This window comes from Panthera leo, chromosome A2, assembly GCF_018350215.1.
Source record: "Panthera leo isolate Ple1 chromosome A2, P.leo_Ple1_pat1.1, whole genome shotgun sequence".
Lineage (NCBI taxonomy): Eukaryota > Metazoa > Chordata > Mammalia > Carnivora > Felidae > Panthera > Panthera leo.
The window spans coordinates 50,055,623-50,077,252 of record NC_056680.1 but is presented as its reverse complement, the minus strand read 5'-3'; the positions used below and the strand labels follow the sequence as shown (position 1 = coordinate 50,077,252).

At 51.9% G+C, this 21,630-nt stretch overlaps 1 protein-coding gene across 1 annotated transcript in view; it reads left to right on the top strand.

Moving 5' to 3' along the window:
- SSUH2 (ssu-2 homolog) overlaps positions 1-21,059 on the top strand; it is a 28,871-nt gene extending 7,812 nt beyond the window's left edge. The window contains exons 2-12 of the mRNA XM_042927320.1: positions 4,027-4,125; positions 4,507-4,588; positions 6,191-6,320; positions 7,806-7,866; positions 8,944-9,068; positions 10,559-10,621; positions 12,316-12,401; positions 13,523-13,615; positions 14,158-14,263; positions 16,314-16,421; positions 20,913-21,059. Of these exons, the coding sequence (XP_042783254.1) occupies positions 4,027-4,125; positions 4,507-4,588; positions 6,191-6,320; positions 7,806-7,866; positions 8,944-9,068; positions 10,559-10,621; positions 12,316-12,401; positions 13,523-13,615; positions 14,158-14,263; positions 16,314-16,421; positions 20,913-21,059 (1,100 nt within the window). The remainder of the gene's footprint in view (positions 1-4,026; positions 4,126-4,506; positions 4,589-6,190; positions 6,321-7,805; positions 7,867-8,943; positions 9,069-10,558; positions 10,622-12,315; positions 12,402-13,522; positions 13,616-14,157; positions 14,264-16,313; positions 16,422-20,912) is intronic.
- The last annotated feature ends 571 nt before the right edge of the window (positions 21,060-21,630 follow it).

Below are 21,630 nucleotides of genomic sequence, written 5' to 3'. Positions count from 1 at the left end.
TACAAAGTTTAGCTTTCTTGCTCAGAAAGGCACTCTCCGTATCTGGAAACACTCTCCTCTCTCAGCTTCCTTTGTAAATTTCCTGCAAGGAGAAACCTTACAGATGCATATGCATTTCTTATTGTCAGAGGGCTGAGACGGACTCTGAGGGGAGTGGTAGAATGAGATGCTCCATTTGTCTTAATGACACCCCTCCTCCCTCCATTGTTCTCAGCCCACTTCCAAATAGCCTCCCCTGCTCCAATTTACAAGATCTGTTACTTCTTCTGGACTCTGTTTTTATTAAACTTGAAAGGACAGGACATATTATTTTTATTTTTGTAGAGGGAAAGAGCTATTAGGCTTTCGAGAGCTGAAAAAAAAAAAAAAAAAAGGAGGGATCTAGGGGGTAAAACAGATCAGCTGTTGACCTGAGTGTGTTCAGTGACTTCATGCAGAGCGAATTTCTTTCCACAGACCACTTATCAACTTACCCTTTTAAAGTCAACTTCCCGTAATCAAATTGGCCACTGGAAAGACAGAGCTGAGTGGTTCTTGTCCCCCAGCATGAGAGCTTCAGGGAATAGGTTTGAGGGGTGGCCAGGTGTACTGGAGCTGGAGCAAGGAGTGTTTATCCTGCTCTGATTTCACTGCTGTGTATCCTACGAATACTGGAGTAACCTCAGAGTTACTGAGGAGCCTCAGTAACCTGAGCCTCAGACTCCTCATGTCAAATGGAGTTAGAAGTCCTGCCTTCTGTATCTCCAGGTGAGAGAGTGGGTGTAGCAACAGGTATGGGGAGGTGCTTTCTGGGTTGTCTAGCATTTCTTGGAGTCAGTGCTTATATTATGCTTTCTTCCGTGCAGTCTCAGGACTATGTGTGTCTCTGCCATAGCCTGGCAGATCAAGCTGAGGTGTTTGGTTTTTTTTTTTTTTTTTAGTTTACTTAAATTTAAATTGGGGCACCTGCGTGGCTCAGGTGGTTAAGTGTCAGACTCTTGATCTCAGCTCAGGTCATATCTCACGGTTTCTAAGACTGAGCCCCGCATCGGGCTCTATGCCGACAGTGTGGAGCCTGCTTGGGATTCTCTCTGCCTCTCAGCCCCCACCTCAAAATAAATAACTAAATATTAACAAAATAAGTTTAAATTTAAATTTTGAGAATTGAAATGCGATTAACATACAGTGTTATATTAGTTTCAGGTGTATAAGGTGAGGTTTTAAAAGCAGATATATAGTGAGTGATTCTTCCACAGGGGTTGCCTCATGGGAAGTAGGTGGGAAGGACGTGGGCTTTGGAGAGCAACGAGCCTTGGTTTGAATCCAGCTGCATCACTCACTGGCTGTGTGATCTGAGGCGAGCCACAGCCTTTCTAAGCCCATTTCCTCATTGGGAGAATGGATAATATTCTGTGTCGGTTTGGGTCATTCAAGAAGCAGATACTAAGTGGCAGATGTGTCCGAGGTCCCTGGGAAACGTATATGGAAGGAAAAGAGGAGAGGAGGGAGCAGGTGTGGCCAGGGACCGTCTGCAGGCTAACCGCAGGTTGGACCCCTGTGAGAGGAGAGAAGGAGGGAAGGGAGGAGCCTCAGACCATGGTGTGGCTCTCGGAAAGTTTTGCCAGGTTTGTGGGGAATCCCAGAGCAAAGATTGCCTGATGTGGGAAAAAAAGGCAGAAGGAAGCCGTTGTGGGAAAAAAAGGCAGAAGGAAATGGCAGGTAAAATTGAATTTCCTGATAATCTGCAGCACATTGATGAGTACTTGAGGCAGGCAGAGTATGGCATTTCTCTAGGAACTCCCTACTGTCTTGGTGTTGATGCTTTGCTAGCGGGGAAAACAACCTTGGCCTGGAGGTAGTTAGACCTCCCACACCCTGTGAGTCTTCTTTGGCATGTGAAAATTCTTTTTGAAATTCCCCTTTGACTTTACCTTTCCCAACTCCCAAGTATGTGATCAGTCTCTTCTCACCATCCCGGGGCAGCTCTTCCTGCCCATGGGTCCTGTCCCCATGCTTTAATAAAATCACCTTTTTGCACCTAAGACATCCCAAGAATTCTTTCTTGGCTGTCGGCTCTGGACCCCACCATGACTCCACTGCCCGTTAGAGGAAGCTGCACAAAAAACAAGTCTACACCCCAGCGCCTTAAAACAACAATGATTTTATTATAGTTCATGATTTTGTGGGTCAGGAATTTGGGCAGACTCAGCTGGCTGATTCATCTCCTCCTTGTATCATCCATTAGGGTCAGTTTGGGCTGCTGTGATAAAACACCATAGACTTCCTGGCTTAAACAACATGTATTTCTCTAGTTCTGGAAGCTGGGAATTCTAAGACCAAGGCACCCTTAGACCCGGTGTCTGGTGAGAGTCCACTTCCGGCTTGTAAACAGCCACCTTCTCACTGCATGCTCACTGGGGAGAGAAAGAAAGATCCTTGGCCTCTGGGCTCTGTCTTTTCCTGGCAGGGCACTAATCCCACCACATGACCTCATCTAAACCTAATCACTTCCCAAAGGCCCTACCTTGTAATACCATTCAGGGTTTCAACATATGAATTTGGGGGGACATGCAATCCATGACAGGGTCACTCAGTGGTATTCAGCAGGAAGCTGGTCTGGCCTGGCGGGTCTGTGATGGCTTTGCTCGGATGCCTGGTGGCTCGGTAGGATGGTGGAGTGGCTGGCAGGCTGGGCTCCACTGGGCCCCTCTGCGTGTAGGCTTATAGTCTGCCTGTAGTCCATGTGGTCTCCCCAGGAGGGTAGCTGATATATACATGGAAGTTCAGGGCTCATGAGGGAGTGCTCCAAGAGAGTGCTCCAAGAGGGAGTGCTCCAAGAGGGAGTGCTCCAAGAGAGTGCTCCAAGAGGGAGTGCTCCAAAAGGGAGTGCTCCAAGAGGGAGTGCCCCAAGAGAGTGCTCTGAGAGGGGGTGCTCCAAAAGAGTGCTCCAAGAGGGAGTGCTCCAAGAGGCATTGCTCCGAGGGGGAGTGCTCTGAGAGGGAGTGCTCCAAGAGGGAGTGCCCCAAGAGAGTGCTCTGAGAGGGGGTGCTCCAAGAGAGTGCTCCAAGAGGGAGTGCTCCAAGAGGCATTGCTCCGAGGGGGAGTGCTCTGAGAGGGAGTGCTCCAAGAGGGAGTGCTCTGAGAGGGAGTGCTCCAAGAGAGAGTGCTCCGAGAGGGAGTGCTCCAAGAGGGAGTGCTCCAAGAGGGAGTGCCCCAAGAGAGTGATCTGAGGGGGGTGCTCCAAGAGAGTGCTCCAAGAGGGAGTGCTCCAAGAGGGAGTGCTCCAAGAGGGATTGCTCCAAGGGGGAGTGCTCTGAAAGGGAGTGCTCCAAGAAGGAGTGCCCCAAGAGAGTGCTCTGAGAGGGTGTGCTCTGAGAGGGAGTGCTCCAAGAGAGAGTGCTCCAAGAAGGAGTGCTCCAAGAGGGAGTGCCCCAAGAGAGTGCTCTGAGAGGGGGTGCTCTGAGAGGGAGTGCTCCAAGAGAGAGTGCTCCAAGAGTGAGCGCTCCAAGAGGGAGTGCTCTGAGAGGGAGTGCTCCGAGAGGGAGTGCTCCGAGAGGGAGTGCTCCAAGAGACAAGAAGTAGAAGCTGTGGTCTCTTCATGTTTCCCCCATGTTCCCTTGCTTGAAGCAGCTCAAGCCTGTGAAGGTTCAAGGGGAGGAGATAACAGATACACCACTTCAAGACAGAAGCAACAAAGAAGTGTGGCCATCTCTAATTCAGTACCTGTCTCCTAGGGTCGTGGAATATGATCATGTTTCTATATGATCATCTGTCATGGGGGACTGGCACAGAGTAGGTACCCAGCAAACAGGAGCTGCCATTCTGAATGTTTTTCTCATCATTATTATTATCGCTGCTATTATCACACCCCCACCCCGTCCCCACCTGCCCTACAGATGTGTTGTGTGTCCCATGGTGCCAGAGTGAGATTGGCTTAGTTAAACTGTCAGCCTTTTTGTAACATGCCCACCCTGGCTTGTCAGCTTCCAGTGAAGTCACCACTGACTCCCTTCCTCCCAGAAGCTCAGGACTGCCTTCCTTCCACAGGTGTGGTGGACCTCAGTTTTGAGGCCGAGAGTCCTTTGGCGCCACCAGCTGAACTCCTGGAGAGACTGCCCAGCTATGACTGGCTTTTTCAAAGAGGTGGTAAGTCTGGTGGGTCTTGCTTCCTACAGCCTCTTCCTGGGGCTTATGCTGGTTGCAGAGACCTATCTGGAACAGGCCAGTGCTGGGATACAGCCCCTTTCCCCTGGGGGGCCCTGGGAAGCCTCTTATCACCATTGGGAGGGACAAGGAGCACATAGGGACATCAGCCCTGTGTCCACGAACATTCCATGACCATATCCACAGGTATTTAAGACTGGAATCATGCTGGTTTGAGAACCACTCTTCTTGCATTAGATACATTAGCATTTCCCTTTGTCTCATTCAACCTGCCTTTCAACCAGTCTATTCTTCCTTCACCCTGCAAATACCTGTGCCTTTGAGCTAGGCTGTGGAGCCCCTGACTCCTCCCCTCTCCTCCAGGACAGCAGATAATGTTCCCACCTTTGGAGGCTCCAGGGAGACCCCTGGAGCAAAGGTGCTGGTCCTCGTTCCTGGAACACAGGTGAGCTGTGGTGCCATCACACAGGATCATGTGCAGTGACCCTCACATCACCCCCACCCCCACTGTGCCAAGAGCCCTCCTCGCGGATTTTAGGGTCTACAGATCTCAACCCTGACAGTGCATCAGGATCCCAGATCTACTGGATCAGATCCTCCAGGGACAGAGGCCAGGAATGTGTACTTTACCAAGCAAGCCCTTCAGGCTGTTTGGCTACCAAGCTGCAGTCGAGAAGCACGGTGTCGACCAGGGGTTGGGAACTGCAGCTCCCTGGGCCAAATCCAGCCGCTGCTTGCTTTTGTAAATCAAGTCTTATTGGAGCAGAGCCATGCCATTTATTCACATACTGTCCGTGGCTGCTTTTGTTCTACAACAGCACAGGTGAGTGATTGAGGCAGACTGTATGGTCCATGAAGCCTAAACTCTTTAGTCTCTAGTCCTTTGCAGAAGGAGTTTGCTGACTCCCTGGACCCAGGACTCTGGACAGAGCTCTGGCTTTCCAGCCAGCTTTGTGCAGAGAGAAGGTGGAACCCCCTGCTTTCTGGGTCTGGCCACTTGGCTGGGTGGCTGTATCCTGCCTTCAAGGAATCTCCTGGGTGCTCCTGGCCGCAGTGCTGCCTAGAGTGCCTCCCCTTCCCCTCCCTGGCCGCCCACCTTCCATGCGCAGGGCAGACCCCGCTTCCTCAATGGAGTGCTCTTGGCCATTCTGGGCCGCACACCTCCTGCATGTGCGCAGGCCCCTCTGTGCACCAGACCAGAGGTGCTGGAGACATCGCTGTGCATGAGAGGGGCTTACTGTTTGGAGTCAGGCTGCTGTGGAGAAGTAAATGAAGATATGAGGGAGGAAGAAGGAGGGGACTTCTGCTTCCTGGAGGTCTTGGTGGGGGAGGGCTTTGCTAGGAGGGGACATGGCAGCTGGGCCTCAGGGAAGAGCTTTCTAGGAGGAGAGGGAGGCATCCAGAGAGAAGGCCAAGGAAGGGGCCATTTGTTGTCTTCCTTCCCACCCATTGCCGTGCTGGCCCAGCAGGCTCACAGTGGGTCCCTGTGGGCACCACGGCCTGGTAGTTCTTGGCAGGGGCTTTCTCATGAACACTGCTCATAGCTCCTCTGGCTGAGGGGGCAAGGTCCCCAAGGGCAGGAACATGGGAACGTGGTCTGACCTAACTTTGCTTCCTCCTAGCTGTGTGACATCGTCTCCAGACCTCAGTTTTCCTCATCTGTAAAATGGCGTGATTTGTCTTTAAGTACATCTTTAAGTGTGTATGTGTGTGTGTGTGTGTGTGTGTGTATGTGTGTGTGTGCACGTGCTAAGATTCTCTAAGCTCTTCTCCTGAGCCCTGCACTTCAGCTACAGCAGTGTTGCTGTCCTGTCCTCTAGAAAGAACTGCCTTGCTCCCGCTGTGGGCATCTGTTCACACAGTTCCCTCTGCCAGAGATTCCTTCCCCAGATGGACCCCCGAGTGCCTCACCACTACCGTGGCCCACGGCCTGGCCCTTCCCTTCTCCTGACCTCCATTTCCATCTGCATCAAGAGGGAGCTGGCTGGCCCTGATGAGCCTGCAGGCCCTTTCCAGAGACCCTGCTTCTGTGCTCTGTCCCCAGCAGAGTCCCCTTGGTGACAGAGGAAGTGGCCCGGGAAGCCCTCCTCAGCTTTGTGAGCTCCAAATGCTGCTATGGCAGCACAGCCGCCGGTGACCTCATCATCCAGGAGCTGAAGCAGCAGACGTTGTGCAGGGTAAGGGGGCCTGGGCCTGGCGGTCGCCTGGGGAGGGCTTTAGGCTTTGGGGCGGGGGGTGGCTTGCGTGAGGTCGAACGGGAGAAAGGAGTCTTGGGGGGGTCAGTGCATGTGAATAGCGGTGACACTGAAGTGCCTTTGCCACTCCTCTGATCTGTAGTTGTGCATGATGACACAAGGAGTCCTTATTACCAGTCTTCACTGCAAAGCTCAACTGTGTTCAGCATCATGGGTGGCACATTACACGTATGTCTTATGAAGTCCCACAACTGCCCTGCACAGTAGATCTTACTGTCACCAGTTAAAGGGGAGGAATTGAAAGTTTAGAGAGGTAAAGTTACTTGCCCCAAGTTTACAGCTAGAAGTGACAGAGCTAGGACGTAAATCGGGTTCGCCGTCACCAAAGTCCGTGTCTTTAAATACATGAGTAACCCGCTTCCGGGAGAGGTGGGCCAAGAAAGGCCCATCTACTCCCCTTGATCCCACCAGTCACATCTGTGCCAAGGAATCGTTTATTCATGACCCCTGGGCCCGAAGCTCCAGGGAAATCTTCTGTCTGTTACTGAGACCACAGTGGGCACTTATGTCCCCTTCTGCATCGACAGGGCCAAGGAACAGCTTTTAAGTTCACATTTTCTAGTGCCACTGGCACAGCCATCCTCTGGCGAGTGCACCATCACACAGAAAGCATAGAAGCCTCACAGGGAGTGGTTAGAGCAGGAGCCTAGGGGAAGAGGCCCCTGTGTAGCTGTGTGATCTTGGTCAAGGTAACTGACCTCTCTGAGCCTCTGTTTTCTCCAGTGTCAGAGGAGGAGCCAGGTGATGTCCAAGATCCCTTCTTGTTTTGTGATTTTGTGGATGAGATCAAGAAGGAGGACCTTGACATCAGGCAGAAAAATGCCTCCAAAGGGGACGTTTGAGGCAGCAGATTCGACTGGCCTCCATCTGTTAAAGGGCAATTGCTGGGGCGCCTGGGTGGCTCAGTCAGTTAAGCATCCGACTTTGTCTCAGGTTATGATCTCACAGTCTGTGGGTTCAAGCCCCGCGTCGGGCTCTGTACTGACAGCTCAGAGCCTGGCGCCTGTTTCAGATTCTGTGTCTCCCTCTCTCTCTGACCCTCCCCTGCTCATGCTCTGTCTCTCTCTGTCTCAAAAATAAATAAAAACATTAAAAAAAAAAAGGGCAATTGCTCTCCCACAGCTTGCCTTATAGAGCATTTCTGGGTGTAAAGAAATGGGAGCTGAAATCAGCTTGTGAGCCCATCGGGGGAGATTTCCTGGGGCTGACTGACCTCCCTGCAGATGTCCAGGGGCATCTGAAGTAGAAATCATCTTTGCCAGCTGTTCAAAGCAGCCTGTGGTGCTGGGTGTGGGGCCTTTCAATTTCCTGGGGAGCCTCGGCAGGTGGAAAGCTTCGTCTTTTTCCACAATGCTGTCTTCCTAAAGGGCATGACTGTGAACATGCTGGTTTTTTTTTTCTCTATAGTACCGACTAGAGACTTTTAGTGAATCCAGGATAAGCGAATGGACATTTCAACCCTTTACCAGTAAGTGAAATCAGTTTACTTGGGAACAGATATGGCAGGGGCTGGTGAAAAATATCAGGACATGTCTTATCCACTAACCTGAGTGAGATGCTCTTCTGCTTGGAGCCCTGGTTTCCCCATCCTCTGTAAAATGAGAGGGTGGGCTTTTATCCAGACTCTCCAGTGTGGAACTTGGGAAATAAATCCTTCCTGTCTGGAAGTGGTTTGCAGAAGGGCCTGAAAAAGTCTAGGGTTTGCCTTTGGCCACACACTGGTGCCACCACACAGGGCTAGATCACAAAGGCAGCCTGTGTGGTTGGGTTTCCGCTTGCCTTCTAGGCCATCCCCAGTGCCTCCCTGAGTCTTGAGGACCCCATTCACTGTGCCATCCTGCCTGCTGCTGAACCCCACTAGCTGCTGAAGGTTCTCTCTGGGAAGCCCTTAGCGCTTCCTTCTCTGCTGACCACTGGTTCATCCTTTAAGACTCAGCTCCTGTGTCACCTCTTTTATGAAGCCTTTCAGGATTTCTTCACCTGCTGACCCCTTATCCAACAGAAGGAGTCAGTCTTCTGAGTTTGCAGAGGCTTTATGCAACTCTTGTCCCAAGCACTTTCCATATCCTATTACATTGTATCATCATTGTAGCTGTGCCTTATCTCCTTGAACAGAGGAGGAGAAGGAGAAAGGACAAGAAGGTGGGGAATAGTCACCACAGTGTTGGCAGTTCTTGCTTTTGATCCCTCTATCATGTGCCACCCCTGTGCTAAGCATTGCTATGCCTTCTGTTTAATTTCACTACCATCCTATATGGTAGGAGCCATGTATTTCCCCCATTTTGGAGATGAGAGAATTGCAGGTCAGAGAGGTAAATGAACTTGTCTGGAGTTGCGCAGCTGGGAAGCAGAAGAGTCAGGAGTCAAACCAGGTCTGTTCGACTTCAACACTTGGGTGCTTAACCACAGACTCTGAGGGGGCCCTTAGCGCAGGATCTTGCCTAATGCCTGGCATCAGGTGAAGGCTCCATACTGTTTGGTAAGTAAATGAAAGCTTGTTCTTGTAGCTGTTCACTGGCCTTACAATGATCCCTTTTTGTGTCAGACCAGTCAGTGGATGGGCCACAGAGAGGGACCTCTCCCAGGCTTTGGGACATCAAAGTCCAGGTCCCCCCAATGTTTCAGGAAGACACGAGGAAGTTCCAAGTCCCTCATTCGTCACTGGTCAAGGTAACGTGATTGTTGGAATCTTTGCCCTTCTCTCTGAGTTGGTTTCAGACTTTACAGTGCTGATCTTAGGAAGTCACTGGGTATTTCCTCAAACTTTATTTATTTATTAAAAAAAATTTTTTTTAACATTTATTTATTTTTGAGACAGAGAGAGAGCATGAACAAGGGAGGGTCAGAGAAAGAGGGAGACACAGAATCTGAAACAGGCTCCAGGCTCTGAGCTGTCAGCACAGAGCCCAACGCGGGGCTCAAACCCACGGACCGCGAGATCAAGACGTGAGACGAAGTCGGACGCTTAACTGACTGAACCACCCAGGCGCCCCTAAACTTTATTTTTTAAGAAAAGAAAATCCAGAATGCAGACTGGTGGTTCATTCCTTGGCTATTAATCGGGCTAATTCTAAGGAAACCCAGTGCAAGGAATATAGACCCATCCAAAATTCCATGCAAATTAGGGGCTCGGTGGGTTGTGCAGCCGACTTCGGCTCAGGTCATCAGCTCACGGTTCGCTGCTGTCATCAGAGAGCCTGCTTTGGATTCTCTGTCCCTCTCTCTCTCTGCCCCTCCCCTGCTCACTCTCTCTCTCTCTCTCAAAAATAAGTAAACATTAAAAAATTTTTTAAATTCATGCAGATTAGAGAATAGTCACATAGCGAAAGGATGATTCCATTTACTAACCTGTCACCAGCTTTAAACAGTGAACATTCACATTCCTAGACCCTCAGTGTGTTTTTATTTTTGCCCGACCAGTAAACAGTAAACGGCTGAAGTGCTGAATGAAACTGATACAAAATAAAGTTCAAACTGTTTGGATTTTCAGCAGAGTCATTAAAGGGACAAAATTGGACTTCTGTCCTGTCCTATGGAAATGTAATTGCGACCTGCAATGAGGCCAACATTGTAACATATTTTGTAACATATTACAAAACCACACATGTGATATTTCCCATTCTGTTCTCATCTCTTTACCTGCCTTATTTTCACTTTAGAACTTGATTCAAGCACGTAACCTATGAGTTTTCATAGTGTCACGTGATGACCAGGACTTTGAGAGGTCAGGAGGGGGTTCCATTCTTTTCTCAGGAGTGGAAAAGCTATTTTGATTTGGTGATTAAATTCCAATAGCCAGCTCTTTGCCTTGCACAGAAATGCTGTGCAGTTTTTATGGCGTCTGTTCCAAAAGACCTCTCAGCTACCCAGTGGGCCAAGGACGTCGGCCTTTGTGGCGTAGCCTGGGAGCACGGAGTTCAGAGAACAGACTGGGCTGGGGCTCTGAGGAAATGGTAACATGACCTCCTTGGCTTGGCATTCAAGGCCCTTTGATGAGGATTCAATCCTCATCAAGTGAGAATGGCTACCTTCCTGCCCTGGGCCTTACCGGCTGCACCTCTGTTTGGGCTGGTGACATTGTGGAGTGGGTGTGGGGCAGGTGAAGTCAGGAGGTGCTGGGGCTTGGGAAACTGGAGCCCAGGAGAGGTTTTCACTTTCAGGAATGCCACAAATGCCATGGGCGTGGGCGTTACAAATGCAGCGGCTGCCACGGGGCCGGCATGGTGAGTCCTGTGTGGCCTCTGGTGAGTAAGTGATGATGTGGGAGGAGGCACCACGCGGGGACAGAGGGCTCTGCCCCGGGTATGGGGCTCCCCCACTAACAGTGTGACCTGAGGCAAGTTGTCCTCCCTTTCTGGGCCTCCATTTGCTCACCTGCAAAATGGGAAAGTTGGATTGGGCGTCTGCTACTGGCCTTTGTTCACTGCAGTGGTTTATGGTTTATGATTTCAATTCTTTTCCTTTTTTCTCATTCATTTACAAACATTTGTTGAGACTGAGTACACGCTCTGTGCTGGGCCCTGTAAGAGGACCCCATAAGAGGTGGGCCTTCCCACTGGGAACCCTCTGTCTTTGGGTAAGACTGACAAGCGACCAGCATTTGCAGGATGGGGAGATGAGTCTGAAAAAGTGACGTTCATGGGAGCTTCTAGAGGCAAAATATAGATGGGGGCCTTGTGTTTGTGTCTTAGAGAGCATGATACATTACCACAAACTGGGGGTGGGGGGGCTGAGACAACCGATTTTTATTCTCTCACATTTCTGGAGGCTGGAAATCCAAAGTCAAGGTATCCATGGGGTTGGTTCTTTCTGGAGGCCCCGAGCCACATTTCCAGCTTCTGGCAGCTGCCCCCCAGTCCAGTGCACCCTGGCCGGTAGGTGCACCACTCCATTCTCCGCGTGTGTCCTGGGGCTCCCTCAGAATGTGAGGACACCAGGCGCTAGATTTCAGCCCCACCATCGTCCAGCATGACCTCATCTGGACTAATTCTATCTTCAAAGACTATTTCCAAATAAAGGCACATTCGGAGGTTCTGGTAGCTATAAATTTTGGGGGGTGGTGGTGGGGGAGATACTGGTCAACCTAGTACAGGTCCGTAAGCACACTGCCAGGCTCTGGTGCCATCAGCCTTCGGGGCTGCTCACCACACTGGGAGTCAGATCATGCCCCTTATGTGTCCTCAGCTCTCCCCATTTGCTCCTGATCTTTTGGACACATATTGACCACTCACCACGTTAAGCCATGTCTTCCTCCATCCTTCCCTCTGCCCACCTGCCTTCCACCCTCTGGATGCCCACCTTCCACCTGCTGTGTTCCTTCCTCTGCCTACTCACAGGCCACCTGTGGGGCCCGCCTGTGCCCTCCCACCCGCCTCTGTCTCCTGTGCCCTTGCTCCTGCCATGCACCCCCTTGCAGCCTTCGTGGAGCCCCTCCCTGAGATCTTTTGTGTTCCTCCCTCCACCCCTGCTCCCCTTCTTCCCTTCCCTCTTCCCTGGAATGTCTCCAGAGGCCTTTGTGAGCCAACTGTGGGAACGAAGCCTGGGGGCCTCTCCAAGACTGAGCTCCCCATTCCCAACTCCAGGCTCCTCAGCCAGCCCGCCCCTCTTCCCAGTCCCTCTGGCCATGGCTGTTTGGTCAGGGCAGAGTCTCAGGAGTCATGGGGATCAGAGAGGAGCAGGAGAGAATGATGTCTCAGGAGACACACAGATATAAGGCTGTAGCATCTTTGAAGGCAACAGCTGGTGGGGCCCAAAGGTACAGTGTTCCCCTTCCATCTTACAGATGAAGGGGCTGAGGCCCAGGGAGACAAGTGGCTTGTTCAGGATCACCGGGTTGGGATTTGAACCAGGTCTCAGGATGCCCTTTGCCCCCTTCCCTGGGAGGCCAGCAGGGGCTGAGGCCGTGGTGTGTCCGCAGGTGAGGTGTCCCTCCTGCAGTGGAGCCAAGCGCAAAGCCAAGCAGTCCCGGAGATGTCAGATGTGCTCGGGGTCTGGCAGGCGAAGGTATGAGCGGGTCTCCCCGGCACCGAGGTGAAGAGTGCTCCCTTACCAGCTTTCTTGCTTTTCATTGTCTGCCCTTCTGGAGGGCAGTTGGGTACCCTGTCTTGTCGCTCCTGTGCCCCAGAGCTGTGTGTGTAGTAGGTGCTCAGTAAATATTTGTGGAGTGGGTGAGCCTTCCTCCAGGCTTGATACTTCAAGAAGAGACTAGAACTCGTCCAGCAGTCTGTGGGTACAGATGTAAAGAATGAAGTGCTGCAGAGAGGAAGGGAGGGAGGGTTTTAGGAGGGGAGACTTCTTCCCGCCCACATGGTGGGGAAATGAATACAGGAAACCACTCGAGCCAGATATCCTTAACTCTCTGAGGATCGGGGCCTAGGCAAATTCTTATTTATAACTCACTGCAGGGCCTGAGTGCAGGAGTCAAGGAAGGTTGCTTGATTGACTGAACAATCAACAGAGTTCCATCTCTGTTCGCTCAGGTTTCTTTTATTTACATGTGAAAGGATCCTAATTCAAATGAGCTTAACAAAAAACCCTGCCCTTGTGAAAGAAAAGTCCAGAATTATATTTCTGGGATGGCTTCAGGTACAGCTGGATCCAGGTGCTTAAGCAATGTCACCAGGACTCTGTCTCAGTCCCTCACCCGGTGTGTCTTTGTGTTGACTTCATTCTCAGGCAAGCTGTCTCTTGTGGTAAAAGAGGGGACAGCCAATGGCTCCAAGCGTAGTAGCCTCAGTAGATAGGGATATCCCTCTCCTGATAGTTTCAGAAACAGTTACAGGGCAGATCTCATTGCACTCAACTGGGTCATGTGCTCATATCTGTGTCAGCCACTGTGGCCATAGAGATGGACTGAACTGACTGGGCACGCCCAGGTCCGAAGCTAGTCATAGAAGGGGTTGGGGAAAGCCCACAATCCATGTGGGCTGGGTGGGGAAAGGGTGGTCTTCAAAGGGAAACTGGGGCACTGCCACCAGAAGCAGGAGGCCTAGATGGTGGGGAGTGGAAGCCAGTGGTGTTCACCTTAGTCCAACTCTATGAGGAAGGATTTGGGGGTGGGCGTGCTGGAAGCCGCCAGGACCCCGTGACTTATGTGAGTGGTGCCGACCATGTGCCCCTCTCAGGTGCAGCACGTGCTCAGGGAGGGGAAGCAAGACCTGTGCCACCTGCAAGGGGGAGAAGAGACTGTTGCACTTCATCCAGCTGGTCATCATGTGGTATGTGGCTGTGGCCCCATGGGGGAGGCCAGGGGACATGGCCTGGACTGGTTTCTGCAGAGAAACTCCACTTGGTTGGGGCTTTCACAATGCAGGGTTCTGCGCTGGGAGAAAAGGGCTTTAGGCCACTTGGGAGGGGGGAGGTCCCTGGGGAGAGGCAGGGTGGGTGGCTGGATGCTGGCGTGCTCCACAATGGACAGACCCGAGTTCAAATTCTGACATTGCCAGTTTCTAGTGCAGCAGCCACTCAGTGCCTGGGCCTTCCCTTCTGGGACTAGAGTCCCTGTGTCTTAAGTTCCCATGTCAGGGAAGGCTCCCCATGCGCTATGGGTTTCCCTTGTTGGGCGCCGTGCTAAGGGCTTCACAGGCAAGGACAGAATGAGGTAATAGAACAGAACTGTCAGTACTTCAGTTTCCCACTGTACAGATGAGGATGCTGAGGCCCAAAGAGGCTAAAGAACTTTCCCAAGGCCCCACCGGTAGTCATGCAAGCCCTCCAGCCGACACCTGTCCGATTCCAAACCTATCCTCTGCACTTCCAGGAAAAACAGCCTGTTTGAGTTTGTATCTGAGCACCGGCTGAATTGCCCCAGGGAGCTCCTTGCCAAAGCCAAAGGAGAAAGCCTCTTTAAGGACGAAAACACCGCGGTAAGGAGGGATTCGAAGACCGTAGCACGGAAGCTGGTTTTGCCCTCCCCTCCTGTGTGTGCTTCGTTCACTCGGAAAGACAAAGATGGGCTGGGTGACGATGGTGCTTGCTGCCAAGCAGGAGAGTGACTGCTGGGGCCTGTGGGGCCAGTTCTCTCCTGAATTTCACATGCTCGACCCTGTGTTTCCTCCTCCTCCCCCCACACCCTCACACAAGCCTTGAGACCCTCTGCCCATACTAGGCACTATTCTAGGCCCTGGGGATACCGTGGAACAAAATGCTCACTCTTGTAGATCTCTCATAGTCCGGTGAGGGAGAAGGTAATAGTATTCCACCCCAATGTCAGATGGTTGTAAGGGCCACTGAAAATATGCAGGCAGGGAAAGGAGACATGGAGGGGTGTGGTTTCAGCTGGTGGCCGGGAAGTGACCCTGCGCAAAGACCAGAACGGTGCGGTGGGGGAGTAGACCATGTGGACTCGAGCCAAGGGGTCCAGCAGAGGGAGCAGCAGAGGGCAGTGGGACAGGAGGGACTTGAGTCGGGCAGAGCAAGCAGCTAAGACATGAGAGGTGTCAGCAACCAGATCAGGGAGAGTCCGGTAGGACAGGGGTTGGCAAAATCTGGCCCTGGCCTTGCTTTTATAAATAAAGTTTTATTGAAACACAGCCATGCCTGTCTGTTTACTTATTGTCTGTGGCTGCTTTTGTGCTACAAGGGCAGAATTGAGTAGTTGAGACAGAGGCCCTATGGCCTACAAAGCCTAAAATATTTACTGTGTGGCCATTTGCAAAACAGATTTGCCAACCTCTGCTGTAGGTCTTGGCAGGGAACTTGGCCTTTATGGGATATCTGAGCAGGGTCATCCTGTTTTCTCTTAGAGAGACCAGGTGCTCAGCCTTTTTCTCTTCTTTCTCTCTCTCTCTCTCTTTCATTCATAGTATGTAGCCTTTTCAGATTGGCTTCTTTCACTTTATAGTATGGATTATTTTTTATTTATTTTTTTAACATTTGTTTATTATTGAGAGACAGAGAGACACAGAGCATGAGCAGGGAAGGGGCAGAGAGAGGGGGAGACACAGAACCCGAAGCAGGGTCCAGGCTCCGAGCCGTCAGCACAGAGCCCGATGCGGGGCTCGAACCCACGAACTGTGAGACCATGACCTGAGCTGAAGTCGGATGCCCAACCGACTGAGCCACCCAGGCGCCCCTGTAGTATGGGTTTTTATAAGTTGAGGCACAAGTGACATACATCATATTCGTTTCAGCTGTATAACACAGTGATTCAATATGTGTATGTATGGTGAAGTGATCATCACAATGTCTAGTTAACATCTGTCACCACAGTTACAGTTTTTATTTTCTCATGATTAGCACTTTTAAGATCTAGTGCCTTAGCGGCTTTCAAATATACAACACAGTATTATTAACTATCGTCACCATGTCACATCCTCAGGACTTACTTATTTTATACCTAAGTTTGTACCTTTTTACCACCTTCTCCCATCTCACCTTCCCCCGCCCCGGCAACCACCAGTCTGTTCTCTATCTAGGAGTTTGTTTTTTAGATTCCACGTATAAATGAGATCATATGGTATTTGTCTTTCTCTGAATGATTGATCTCATTTAGCATAATGCCCGCGACGTCCGTCCGTGTTGTCTCCCACGGCAAGGTTTCCTTCTTTTTTGTGGTGGAATAGTATTCCTCACCCGCCTTTCTTCGCCCCAATCTGACTTCCTACGGGCTCAGTTCAGGCATGACCCCTTCAGGAAGCCCCACCCCAAGCCCGAGTCAGCAGCAAAGGTGTGCTGGGTGAGAGTGGGCTGCAGGAGAAGGATTGCTGTCTGTGCCACAGCCCCGCTTTCTTGGTTGGAATTCCCCAGGAGGTCAGGGGCACCTGGAGGTTCAACAATTCCCACCCACTCACTTCTTGGCCTCGGGGGCCCTTCCCTGTCTGGGCTTGCTTTCTGCCCCGTGTGAATCAGAGCTGTAAGGCTCCAGGTGCTGACACCCTGGGTCAGGGCAGCAGGTCGGCTGTGTCTCTCCCGCAGGTGTACCCCATTGTGGATTTCCCGCTGCGGGAGATCTCTCTGGCCTCCCAGAGGGGCATTGCGGAGCACAGCGCTGCCCTGTCCCCCCGGGCCCGAGTCCTGCAGCAGGTGAGTGGGGTAGGGGTCGGGGGCTGTGGGGAGGCCAGGCTTCTGGGGCCAGGCTGGGGCTCCTGCTGGGGGGGGGGGCCCTTCCAGACAAGGGCGGGAAGGCGTCAGTTAGGGGAGGGGTGGAGGACAGGAGCCCCAGTTTAGGAAGGGGGTCAGTACTGGAGACTGACCTGAGACTCGTGTGGCTGGAGGGCAGAGAGCAGAGCACTGTGGGGCCTCCACAGAAGGTGGGACCACTGGAAATTGTGCAAGATTAGGATTCTTATCCTGAGAGCAACTGGAAGCTATTGTAGGGTCTCAAGCAGGAGTGTGGCAGCCAGATCTTGATTTTAACCCCGTGTGTTAGAATCTTCAGAGAGGGGCGGGTGGGGAAGTTCAGGATTCAGGGCTTACCCAAGTCTGGCACCTAAAGTTCTGCCCTTCAGGGCACTTTCTAAATCCAAGGCCTGTCTTCTCCCACCTCCCTTGGGGAGCGGCGGAGGCCCCCAGGGTTAGGCTGCTTTCGTGCTGTGTTGGGATGGCCACTAGGTGGCGATGTTGCCTCTTGCAGCTTTGAATGGTCCCTGCAGCCAGCTGCTTGATGGGGGTCCCTGGAGGAGATGGGGGTTTGGCCCCGGAATGGCCAGGGCCGAGCTCCCTGAGTCTAATAGGCTTAGATCCAGGTTCTCCTGTGTCCTGACATTCTCCTGGGCCAGCTACTTCCTCCTCCCCGAAGTCTGGTTTCTCACCAGTGAAAAAGAGACGTTAACACTCCTTCAGAGGGTTTGCTTTAAGTGCTTGGAAACTGCTGCTCAAAATGTCCCTTTTCCTTCTGGTCCCTCTGCAATGAGTATCTCCCCTTCCCTTTCTGCACATCTCCCCTGTTTGCAGGGGAGAGAAGGATGCATTTAATTAAAAAGTAATGAATCCCATCTCGGAGCTGGATTGGGGGCACCGCAAACTCAGAGACCTGCCACGGCCGGGTGGTAACATGAGTGAGAGAGCCGTCTTCTCCAAAGGAGCCAGCCACGACTCATCTTTGTGCAGGCACAGGGGCAGAGATTTTGGACCCTCTGAAAGCCAGACTTTTATAGGAAACCTTCCAATTTTTCAAGATTGAGAACAAAGCTTTAAAAATGCTAGGAATACCATATGGCTGACGGGCTGGCTTTGGCCTGTGGGGTGATGTCAGCTACCCCTTAGTCTAGCCTGAACCCACAAGTTTTCCAGTAAATCAAAGGAAGCTCAGAGAGTGGAAGCAATTTACCTAAAATCACACAGCTTCTTAGTGCAAGAACCCAGGAGTAGAACCCACTTCCTAGTTCCAAGTCAAATGTTATTACTCACTGCACTCAAGGCACACCAGCGGCTCTTTGAAAGCCAGTGCAGGTTTATGGGGCTATCAGCGAAGGGGGATCTGAGGCCAGACACTGCAGGGATGGGACCTGCTTGTCAGCTCTGGCACATACACGTGGCTCTGAGCCACCCTCTCCCCTCCTGAAGGCCTTGGTGTCCTCATCTTTCAAATGAGCTGGGTTGGACCCTGCCTTAGGTTGGGCTCTGCAGAAGCAGCTTTGAGACAACAGCTTGTGTGCAGGACATTTGTCAAGGAAGGGCTCCCAGGAGGAACCTGTAAAGGACTAGGGGAGCCAGCATGGGAGGGGCAGGGGTCACACAAGGGTGAGGTGTGGCGAGGGCCTGCCACCACCCTGTCCCAGGGGACCTCTGTGCGCTCGTTACACCTCAGCAACTCTGTGCCTGGAGACGAGGGAACTGGCCTCTTGCTGTTTAGCACCGTCCAAACATCGGGCACAGCTTCGCAGGCACTTTGTGCATTCTCTGTGAGACATGGGCTCCGTAACTCAAGGACAGGACTCTGAGGAAGGACAATGGGCTATGAGCAGCAGAGAAGAGGCAGATTTGCAGGAGCATGGGTGGGACAAGAACCTTCTTCGTGGAAGACCCAGAACATCGTCTCTGTGGGACTTTGCTCTTGCGGAGCTCATATTCACGGTGTGGGTCACATGGAGAGCCCCCAGGATTGAGGTGTCTACTCTAGGAATGGGCCTGTCAGCTTGTGACACTCGTGATTATCCTGAGATTCTTTTATTTCTGAGACTGATAATTTGAATCCTTTCTGGGCTCTTAATTTTGACAGCTGGGGAAACTGAGGCCTGAAGAGGGGAAGTGACCTGCCCGAGATCACACAGGATGTTGGTGGCAGGCCTGGGTCTCCTGCGGCCTTCCCCTAGAGTGTAGTCTTGTCTTGGGCAACACAAGCCCTCTGTGAACCAGTCCCGGAGCAGGGAAATGTAAGCCAGGGGCAGACGGGTGTGTCGTGTTAAAAGGGATTAGCACTGAGAGAAAAGGGCTCTTGTGAATCCCTTCCTCAAATTGTCCTTTGGTCCTGCATCTGGAGACAAAGTTGTCCGAGGATAGTTTGTTCAGGATTGAGAAGTTAGTGGAGTCAGCCCGAGGACACACCCCTCATGACACCTGCCCCGTGCCCCGCTCTTGCTCTCAGACTTGGAATCTGCTCATCCTGGGGGCATGACCAAGGCGTGTCAACAGATCCGTGGCTGATTACAAGGTAGCCACCTGATGGCAGCTGATGTCCTAACCAATCAGTAGCCTCAAACCTGAAGACCTTTTGCATCAGAAGCCAAGGGAGGCAGGAAAGGGTGGTATTGGTGTTGCTCTCCATTTGGTTCTGGTAGAAAAGCCTGGAAACGAGAGCGGCCCTGACCATACTGCCCAGGTGTTTGGAGCAGTGATGTGGGCTCCCGCCTCCTCTTGCCTCTTGGTTCTCATTTTGTGTCCTCCATACCAAAACGTCAAAGAGGGGTCTTCTACCTTTTATTTCCAAAACTACCACTCAGAGACAACTTTCTGGCCTCTGGGAAGTCTCTGGATCTCATTCGGTTATCTCAACAACCCTGTGGCATAGGAGCTCTCACCCCCATTTCCTAGAGAAAGGAAGTTTAGATGGCACAGAAAACTTCATGGAAGATGTGCTCCTTGACTCTGAGTCCCCTCTTCCTGCCGCAATATCACACTGCCCTTCAGCCGCCCCTCCAGTGGAACAGGGGTCCCTTTTTTCACAGCCCCCCTCCCTGGCCTGTTTCTCCTTCCCTGAAGGCCTCTGGACCTTCACCTACAGTGAGAGAGCTGGAGCTGTTCCCAAGGAATGGAACATCCTGAAGGAGGAAGGTCTAACCCTGGGCCATCCACACCACCTCCCTCTGGGTTTGGGATCCCCCCAAGATGTGAGTCTGGGACAAAGAAGCAGCTTGTGCTGGAGAACGTTGGGGTTTTGATGCAGAGCCTGGCCCGCAGTACATCCCCAAGGAAGCTTAGCTTGACTGATGAGGAGTGACTTTGCTGTGTCCCCTGTAGGGAGCTGTCCCAACACAGCAGCACCTAGCGCTAACGGGGGTGGATGTTTCAGCTGGATGCCTGTGTTCTCTCCCAAGGTGGTCTCCCACGTTCTATTCAGGGCTCTGCAATTCTGGAAGATTGTAGAGTAACTGCTCAGCAGAGGGGCCAGAGAATGAGACACCTCAGGACCGCTCTGCTGGGGGAAGTGAGTGCCCCAGGCTCTCAGGTACAGGCCACGTGCTGGGAGGAGAGTAGAGCACTACCCACACGGACCTTGACCTGGATGATGTTCCCAACCTGAAATTCCGTGAGCCCATGGGCCTCAGTTTCCCTGTTTGTAAAAGGAGGGGTGGTGTTTGAGAAGGACTGCTTTCAAAGGGAGGTCAGAGCAAAACCATGGTGGGAGAGGGAGGGTCCTGTGAAAATAGCCTGAAGCAGACTAGCAGACTTTGGAATTTCTTTGGTGTCAACGTTTAACCTTATATTTTAGTTCAGATTGTGTTGTGGACTCCCTAACATCTCCATGGTTGTTTTTTTAAATTAAACTTATTTATTTACAGAGCATGGGGGAGGGGCAGAGAAAGATGGAGAGAGAATCCTAAGCAGGCTCTGCGATGCCAGCACAGAGCCCGACATGGGGCTCAAACTCACAAACTGGGAGGTCATGACTTGAACGGACATCAAGAGTTGACCGCGGAACCGACTGAGCCACCCAGGCACCCCTCCATGGTTGTTTTAATACAAAAATGTTTAAAATGACTTTCTCTTCCACCTTTCTCTGCTCTTCCTCCCCATCTAAAAATTAATGCTTCTGGAAGATGTCCTGTTTGGCTCGTGGCTTTCCATACACCCTGGGACGTCCCTGGGGATGACTCCCCCCTCCCCCCCCCCCCCCCCCCCACTTTCTGAAACATAGAATCAGATAGTGGCTAAAGCTGAGAAGTCGGTTTGGGCCAGAGTTCAGTGTGTTTGAAGGAGTGTAGTATGAGGTACATCTAGAAAGGCATATGGGAGCCAAAACGCCAACTCCAGAGCATAAACTTCATCCCACAGAGTAGTAGGGAGCTACTGAAGATTCTTGAGCAGGCAAGTGACTCGAACACTGAAGTTTTTCTCGGCCCGTTGTTTCCCCAGCGCCAGACCATTGAGCTGATCCCCGTCACGGAAGTCCATTACTGGTACCGGGGACAGACATATGTCTACTACATCTATGGCACTGACCACAGGGTACATGTGGTGGACTACCCGGACCGGTACTGCTTTGGCTGCACCATCATCTGACAGGGCACAGCTGTCTCCACGGCCTGCCAGTCTCGTTTGCCACGGAGCACAGCCGAGGTCCCCGAGCTCACTCATCGCTGGCTCCATTGAACCATCTTGTATAAACCCTGGTGTGTCCCTTCAGACAATTTGGCTTATCATCTGTCAAGCCACAAGTCTTCCCCAGAGCTCGCCTGGTGGAATCCAGCATGCGTTTAACCTACACACGTTTCCTCACAACACATCATTGAAATGGCCGGGGCCACGCCTCTGGTCTCAAAGCCAGCGCCCCGATCGAGCGTGCAGTTTGATTTTGCTTCTCCCTTGACTTGCTTGCCTCAGTTCTGTTGTGCCACTGTCAGTGCCTTTGGCCCAGCTGAGCGTTCCTGAGATGTTTAAAGGTCTCCTACAGATTGGCTGCCTCTTAATGCATACCAAAGAGTGCTCTCGAAGCATCAAGAACAAAATATAGGGGTGCCTGGGGGGCTCAGTTGCGCAAGCATCCAATTCTTGATCTCAGCTCATGTCTTGACATCAAGGTCATGAGTTCAATCTCTGAGCTGGGCGTAAAGCCTACTTAAAAAAAAAAGAG